Raw genomic sequence first — 8,973 nt, 5'->3', positions numbered from 1 at the left:
GAAAAGCTTGCTGAGTGTGGCTGACAGACCACTAGATGGACAGGGAGAGGAGAATTTAATTATCCCGACTGTTTAAGCCTCCTCCTCCTCTTGATCTCTCACAGAAATGTCTCGCATCCTGCCTCTGTGTGCAGGCTAGAAACGACGAGAAATAAAGCAAAACCCACGTAGGGTTTGTGATTACCTTTGGATCGTGTGTCTGCAAGTGTGAAATTGCTGTCATGCTTGGATGGAGCACCTGCTCAGATTCAGGTTTCTTAAATGTTTGAAATTACATCAATAAAAGTCAGAAGAAGCTGTTGACATTGTGGGGAAATGTTTTTGTTCAACTATGTAAAAAGAACTGTAGCCGTTTTCCCCAGGCCCCATTTAGACTTTGATTCGTTTTCAGTTATATTACATTTGCTACTTTAATAAGTTTGTATCCACTGTGATCCACAGACAGCTGTCCCTGAACCACTGGCATTCAGTCGCTCGACCAATCATCCAGAAGGAGTTTATGTAAATACCACTTTGATCCCACTCAATGACGTCAACTGCGCAGACCCCTAGTCAGAATAAATGAGCCACAGACTTTGCAAAGAAAAGGACAATTTAGCATCTGCTTCGGTCTGCCATCCTATCAGGGGTTTGTGCCAAAGGCAGTGTTTGTTGTCAGTAAAGCTGCTATGCTGTGGGAGCAGTGAAATTTAAAAGTTAGCACGCCAACTGTCACCTGTTGTGGGGAAACACATCACCCACTTGCACACCTGTGTTTCTATTTAAAGGCCCATGGGAAGAATCATGGCACGCAGTAACGTAGCTTTGGAAACTCTGACAGTTTATTCCAGTAGAAAGACAAATGAGTCACAACAGGAGCAATAAGGATGACAAAGACGAGATATGTAAAGTACAATCTGAAGATTTTAAAAAACAAATATTTAAAATAGAAACACTATCCAAAATATTTGTGTATTGATCATCATTGATAACTTGCCTACCACTTAAAAACATTCTCATTTGTTGATACATGATCTCAAAACAAAAACCATTAAAAAATTCTGGTCTTTCTATTAAAAAAAAAAAAAAAATACTACCAGTGATTGACTGTTACATGTAAGGTATATTGAATAGGATTTCTATTTATTCCAGTTCTTTCAAATGATGTAAAAATCACATTTACAGATCTTTGCAGAAGTCAGGGAATGTATGCAGTGTACGACAGATCTATCATCCATGAGAAAGTTACACAACAGCGCATTTTACTAAAAAAGGCACCACAGATTGATGAAGTTTGTAAATCAATCAGCAGAACTGATATGGTGCTTCTGTGCAGTTTAAGACTCGAACAAATCACAGATAGACAAGTGTGTTTTAGACACAGAAAAGGCTGGGTAAAGAGGATTAGTAAACCTCTGCTTGTAGGAATGCATTAAAGCTAGACTGCCCCCTGGTGTCACATTAAAGAATGATAAAATACCATCTTCAAAATCAAGGAACACTCCTACCCTTTGCAGTCCATCTGAATCCACAGGAACTGATACTTTATTATGGAGGGCCTCTACCTTCCTTTTGTCACAGGCCAGGCACCAGGAGTAACTGTTGAACCCCAGACGAGAGTTGTCCTTTTGGCCTTTCCTCTCCATCTGAGCCTCACACAGCCCCACCTTCCATCGGCCATCATCCACGGACACGCTCACCTCCCAGTACCAACGCCCCCCCTCCAGTGCTAATGAGGAAAGGACCTGTGGGAAGGAACTGAAGCGAGCCTCGTGCTCCGTGTAAGCCTGCTGAGCATCGCTGTAGGTCACCGTTCTGCTGTTATCAGACAGCTGCAGCTTAGGATGGGCCGTATCTGAATCCAAGAGGGGTATGGTGCCATCTGTGTACACGATTAAAGAGGAAGAATTTAGATGAGAAAATTAAGACTAACTGAATATCCTAACACGTGTATTTAGTGCTGTGGCATAATTAGCTGTGTGAGCTGTATAAACAGTAGTATAAACAAGACATGACTTACAGAGGAGCCTGTTAAGATCTCTATCTTTGCTTTGTGTATTGATGACAACTGTGTCCAGTCGCTTCTCTGTCCACTGCTGCAGACACCTCAGCCGGGGACGATTCACTTCCTCCGGGGCCTCAAACTGCTCCACGTAGCTCCCCATCTCACCACTCCTGATGAAGGAGAACTGAGTCAGTAATGAGCCCTAAGACTATCGTGCAGCAAATTGCACATATAAATCCAATCTCCATTTCTTAGACGTGTGTACTTAAGTGTGTGGGATTTGTACCCACAGCACAAAAATGTCACATCACTTTCCAAATCAGCATCCCTGCTGATTGCATTGCAAAAGAACTTTTAAAGTCAGCTTTTACCAACTAGGGTGAGCTAACTAGTACTTTCATTAAAATAAAGTAAACGACTATGCAGCATGTTTACAAAACTGATTTTCTGGGAGCATATTCAGCTAGTGAAATGTTCAACAAGAGGACAATTTTACCGCTGCAAAGCAGAAGTTAAAAGCAAATTACTTACAGCTGGGCAATCTTGCTGTATTCCTGCAATGTCAGAAAAAAGAAAAGGCATTTTACTACGTAAACATTAATAATTCAGCAGTAAATATATGCATATATTTTTTAAGCCAACAAAAATGATCTGACCATGATGAAGGCCTGGTCCTTAAAAGAGTTGTCGCCTCTGGTGTCAGCCAGACTCTCCAGCGTGTGAAGGCCTTGTTGGATGGATTGAAGGGAGCTATGGAGGTGGCAGAGTTTCTCCTCTAGTCCCCCCAAAACTCGGTTCTCTTCCTTCTTCACACACTGAAGAGCCAGTTGCTCCTCCTGCTCCAAGGCCTCTTTGATGGTACTGTACTGCTGCTTCACTCCTGCTTGTGTGTCACTCAAAACCTCCTAGACAGACACAGTATAAATATATGTAGTAGTATTGCGTAGTATTGCATTTCTTTGCTGTTAGTTATTACTCATTTCCGATTACCGTAATTGTCAGGCTATAAGCCGCTACTTTTTGCACAAGCTTTGAACCCTGCGGCTTTTAGTCAGGTGCGGCTTTTCTATGGATTGTCCATGATTTTTGTGATATCGTAAGAGGATTTGTTTTGTTTGTTCCGCTGTTGTACGGCACTACGTTGCCTGGCGGAAGGATCGGGGTTCAAGAGTGGTATGTTGGTCACATGTCCGTCCGCCAGGCAACGTAGTGCCGTACGAAGTAACGCGAAAAACAAACTTCAAAGTAGCGCTACGCGTTCAGCGGGAGGCGTGGATGATGAGCGGCGATAAAGTTGCAAAAAGCAAGTTATACCCAACTCCACCAGTGGATTCTGACAGCGTGGAAAAGTGTGAAAACATCCACGATCACCAACGGATTTCGAAGGGCTGGACTGCTGCATGATGGAGAGGAGGACACCGCCACGGCCCTTCAGAGGGTGTTCGACTCTGACACTGACAACAAGGATTTGTTTGGTTTTGAAAGTGACAACGAAGGAGAGAAGCGGAGAGTGGATGACGAGGCCATCCTGAGCCTGTTCGTATCCGACACTGGAGAAGAGGACTTTGGTGGTTTTAGTGGAAGAAGAGAAAGATGGTGGTGAATGACTGACTTTTCTTCTTGTTAAAGCTGTGTCACTGCACCTGAGCCTAAAAGGTAGTCCGAATCTATTTTTCAGGTGTGCTGTAGGTTATTGTTATGTACTACATTTGTTACTCATTTATGAAGCACAGTACATGTTTTGTACTTGTAATTACCGCTACTTGTACATATACCTAAAAAGTTATGCAAATATGTACCCATAACTTGTTTTTCAAAATATTAATAAAAGTGATGTGTCTCCAAACAGCCATCTCTTTCCTGACAATTCCCTTTGTGTATATTCTCTTACACTATGATAAGTCAACATTGAAACACCTGCGGCTTTTAGTCAGGCGCGGCTAATGTATCTACAAAAGAGGATTTCCCCCTGATTTTAGCTTGTGCGGCTAATATTCGGGTGCGCTTTGTAGTCCGGGAAATACGGTACTAGTATACTGTACAACACTTCAGAAATGCAAAGATTTCAACGCAAGATGCTTTTCCAGTCTATTTAAATTTCAAACATGGCATTTTTATGTTTTTGTATTAACTGGTTTCCTCAGCTCAAAATAAAATCCAGATTGAGCAACAGAAATGACTCAAGGCTGCCTCCTAAGAGTCGGAAGGAAATGGCAACACTCGGTAAGTCGTAAACAGAATGGTCTCTGCAGAAGAGTTTGCACGGTCAAAATAACAGACAGGGAGACGGACATCTGCATGGCCCCTCACAGTCATGGTAACATTTATCCCACTTGGACTTTAGCATACTTGCAGATGGGAAAAAGAATTACTTTAGTATGGCCACTCACTTCAGTGTTAGATCCTATTTAAGAGTTGCTGCAACTTAATAAAGCTTTGTGCTGCAATGTAGCACCCTGGGACTAGTGCCCTAAAAATACAAAAAAAACAGCTCGTCAATTAATCACTTGAATGAATGACTATTACTCAAGGGGAAGTATTTAGTTGGGGGCAGCAATCGACCATGTAACCCTAACCTAAAAACCTTAAGCTTAATTTCTTTACATTTTCAAACAAAGCCACCTAATATTTGTATTTCTTGTATAAAGTCTTCCTATTCTGACATGAAACAAAGAACTGGAGAAGTTTAACTAATTTTAGCCAATTATATCCACTTCTAAAAAAAACCCTTAAATTTCAATGCAATGGGTGTGAAAGAAAATCTCTTGTAATTCTTAGCGCCTAAGCAGAACGAACGTATGTATATTTAACAACAGACTTAGCCAACTCACTTTGAAAGTCTCTTTCTTCTGAGCAAGCTCAGTCACTCGGTCCTTCACTTGCTGCTCAGCCTCTTGCAGTTGTTTGATCTCTTCTTTCAGGTTTCCCTGAGGAAAAATGTCCACAAAGATTTAAAAACAAGTCACGAGTCTATGGCTTTGATTATATCTATATTTAGCCACAAGTGCTGAATGCTCACAGCTGGACAGTTACATATTTTTTGTTCTTCAGGCTATGTTCTTCGCCACTTTGAATTTGAAGCAAAGTAGTTTGAGCAGATTCTCCAAAATATAAAGTCCCAAGACGTATTTTGAGAAAAGCCTAAAATGATGAGGGTTATTTTTAATAAGCTGGTAGCTTAGATCAACTGAAAAACATTATTATTTTGTACTAAATTGGATACAAATGGCTGTTGCTTGCAAAACCATTAAGGTACCCCTCTAAATCTCTGATTGTCATGTTTTCAACTTTGTGAACCATATACATTTTCCATGTGAATAAACAGACCTGTGTTTTCTCTGCTAGGGGCATCAGTGTAAATTGGAAGATAACAGACTTCCTACAATACATCTAGAAGTTACATGACGAATGATTAGTTAAAAATGGCTGTCAAAATAGCAAGTAAACTCATAGGAACGATCATTCTATATTCAGATAATCCGCTATCATAAATGGTCAAACAAAAGACTGAAGATACATGACCACACAGAAAGACAAGAGAGACAACTAGATAATTTTGAATAAAATTAAGAAACCAAATATCAGGAAACAGAAACAAAGATTACTTTAGAGACCGGCTCATCATTGCCAAATATAACCCTGCTTACAGATCATTATGGGCACAAAAAGTAATTACGGTGGTAATGATTTTGTTTGTTGTCTATCTGCCTTGTGTTTGTGTGCGTGTTATTCATGCAGTGTTTGTTTTCACGTTATGCTTGTCGGAACAAGCAGATGAGTTGAAATATTTTGGGATGTTTGCTTCTTTTTCGTTTTTACCCCATGTGTATCTGTGTAATTATTCCTCATCCGATTATCTTCAGGTACTATGCATTGAAATCAGATCTCACACGCATAAAGTCAGCAGCACTCACCCTGAGCTCTCTCTCTGCCTCCCTGATGCTGACGCATTCGTGGTCACGATGGGAACCTATGACGGTACACACAGTGCACACACACACTGCACACTGCCGACAGTAGATACGGTTTATCTCATGGTGATCCTGACACCTCCAGAGGGAAATGTCTTCCACTGGAGAAACCAGGGTGTGATTTTGGAAAACTGGGGTGTCCAGGTGGGGGCGCAGGTGCTCTGAACACATGGAGGCCCCGCACACCAGACAAGTCTTCACTGCAGACTGACACCGAGTTTTAGGACAATAATGACAGGGCACAGGGCTGGCGCTTTTGTTTTCTGCCCTGGAGACGATGCCAACATGACTTGAGGATCCTGAAGCAGGTAAATAAATTTTGCTTGGAATCGGAGATGACTTGCCAGCATGGTGCACAGGAGGCTTATCTTTTCCTGGAGTTGAGGTTGCAGGAAAAATGTGGGAGGTGGGAGTTGACAAAGGCTTCTTTGGTGTCACACATACCCCTGTTACTTGCGGGTCTTTCTTGGGGGTTGCAGGAGGAGGTGCATCACATATGTCGACTTCATTGTCAGAGTCATCCAGTATGATGGCCTTTTCTGATTTATGCTGGACTGAGATGGCTTGTGGCCCGTCGCTTGCAGATGCTCCATTGCTGTCAGAGTTCTCCTTGGAGGTTGAGCCTTCACCCTCTTTAGATTGGGAAGATTCTGGTTCTACTACTTTCTTAGATGTTTTCACGGCAGTTGACTCCCCAGTGTTATTTGACAAGGAAGTGGTGGGAATCTCTGTGTCACTGGGCCATGCATGGGGGCTCTCGACAGTTGTTCTCTTTGCTTCAGGCTGTTCAGGTACAGGTGCGCTGGCCTTCCTTTTTCCAAGGAGTCGGCTGGTGAGCGATGGCCTCCTTAAACTCGAGTCAGATGTACTTTCTTCATTGTTACTGGTGGATGAACCTTAAAAAATGCAATAAAATATAAGCAAAACTGTTTTTAGAAAAGGCTGAGTTTGCACTTTCATAGCAATGTTTCATATAAACACCTGCATGCTGCCTTCTGAAAGCACACCTGCCCTCAACTCCACTTTAAGCAACTGAGGAGAGTGTACTAACTACTTAGGAGTTCTGTGATGATGTTGCCTTGTAAGGGAGGAAGGTAAGCAACACAGATGTAACTGTTCAGCGCATTAAAGGTTTAAAGGTGCTGCTTACACTCATGATCACACGTCAGAAACAGACTTTTAACCCTGCTGTCTATTTGCTTTAAAAGAGTTCAAACTTTGATCTCAGAGTTTTAATTGGACTTTGATCTGTGACACTGTAAACAAATGCCAAACACTGCTCCCATTAAATTACACAAGAGCTAATGTTTTGTTTAAGATATTCTGTTTTAAACCTTGTGACAGCAAGAAACAAAAGGAAAGAAAGGAAGAACTGTAATACAATCAAATTCTGAGGTACCTGTATTTCACTTGAGTGTTAAATGTTATACTACTTCATAATTAGACTTTATTTAAGAATGCATTATGGGTTTTTGCTCCCCCAACTTTTATAAGAAAGGCATTTTACTGGTGATTACTAGGTGAATAAGTTATTTAACTATTTATAGCTTTCTCTCTGTGTGTTAGTCCTGGCAACCAGGATGTACCTCGTCTTTCACTCGTTGTCAGAAGGGATAAGCTCTAGCACTCCCATAGGCCTACGTCGGATAAGTAGTTAAGAAAATGGATGGACATGGACAATGCTGAAAATTGTTGCTTAGTACTCTAATCTAAATCTAACAGTCTCACAAAAAACAGTTAAAGATGAATATTTCTAACTATGACAGATTAGAAGATTAGAGCCCAAATGGTATAGCAGTTGGCAATTATGTATAATCTATCACAGATAGAGTGGTAGTCCCCTGTCTGTTGCGCTTTTTAACAACATAATATAACACCAAAGAAATGCTAGAAATAGTATTATTGATTTTCTTTCCTGCAGGCTGCATCCATTGTTAAGCACATGTATTTATTTACCTTTATTTACCAGCACATCCCATTGAGATCAGATTTGTTTTACAAATGAGACCTGGCCAAACAACATGACACAAAACGCAACAACTTAGCACTGTTTGCAGTAGGGATGTGCATGACTACTCGACTACATGACCAACAGACAAGTGGTGCCTTCACCTGAAGATGCCACTGGTACAATTGGGCTCTAAAAAAAAAAAAGACACCAAAAATATAGTCTTTTAACCTAAACTGCGAGTTCTTCATTTCACATAATGATGCGTCATTGTTATCCATCAATAAATGAATACAATCGAAAAATATGTTACTTTATCTGTCACTGGTCATACATGCACATAACAAAGTTCTGGTTTGCTAAAACCATTTTTCCGCAAATTAAAGATTAGACCATCATGTGCTACTAGTTTTATAGTACTTTTACGTCCCCTAAAGTTGATCAAATGGTATCTTCCATTTAGAAAGCGCAACCTATTTGCTATCTATTAAGGTCTTTGGATTAGAAGTAAACTAGTGAACATTTACTAGCTACAGCTAGAATGCGATTATAATTATGCAGTAGTCTGTCTAGTTTACAGTACTGAACATATGCGTAACGCCCATTTTGCTTGTGAGCGGGAGACCTCTGACGTTAGCAGCTAGCATTAGTTTATAACCCCGCTTTCACGTGTGTAGTTTTAAGGGCCGTTATTTCACTCGCCTGGTTACAATTTAAATGTTAACCTAACCATCTTAACCGTACCTGCAGTGCTGCGAGGCTGTGCTTGTCCTCTGGGAGTTGGTGACCGTATCAAACTGCTATGAAACGGCAAAGTCTGATACTCGGTTTTACACCTCCACTCCGGACAATGGTACGGCCCGTTCGGGTTAATGCTCCACAAGTCACCAATGCATCGCTGGCAGAAACTGTGGTTACACTTCAGAGTAACCGGGTCCCGGGTCAGCTCGTTGCAGAGAGGGCACCTCGCTGGAGTATCCAACGATGCTCCCATTTTGTTTTGCCCTGTTTAGTTTCTATTTCCGCGATGACATGCAGCAGCAGAGGCGGAGCCAAATATTTGAATCTCG

General features: G+C 41.3%; 1 protein-coding gene across 1 annotated transcript; it reads right to left on the bottom strand.

Moving 5' to 3' along the window:
• Window positions 1-799: 799 nt before the first annotated feature.
• Window positions 800-8,973, bottom strand: LOC146515311 (tripartite motif-containing protein 14). The gene is made up of 7 exons (XM_085167731.1): window positions 8,648-8,973; window positions 5,899-6,851; window positions 4,816-4,911; window positions 2,641-2,889; window positions 2,516-2,538; window positions 2,000-2,154; window positions 800-1,861 (listed from the first exon to the last, which is right to left on the bottom strand). The coding sequence occupies exons 1-7, from the start codon at window positions 8,895-8,897 to the stop codon at window positions 1,317-1,319; spliced, it is 2,271 nt and encodes a 756-aa protein (XP_085023857.1). The 5' UTR covers window positions 8,898-8,973; the 3' UTR covers window positions 800-1,316.

This window comes from Neolamprologus multifasciatus, chromosome 7, assembly GCF_963576455.1.
Source record: "Neolamprologus multifasciatus chromosome 7, fNeoMul1.2, whole genome shotgun sequence".
NCBI classification, from domain to species: Eukaryota; Metazoa; Chordata; class Actinopteri; order Cichliformes; family Cichlidae; genus Neolamprologus; species Neolamprologus multifasciatus.
Note: the sequence above shows the minus strand (reverse complement) of the source record. Positions and strands in the feature narration are given on the sequence as shown.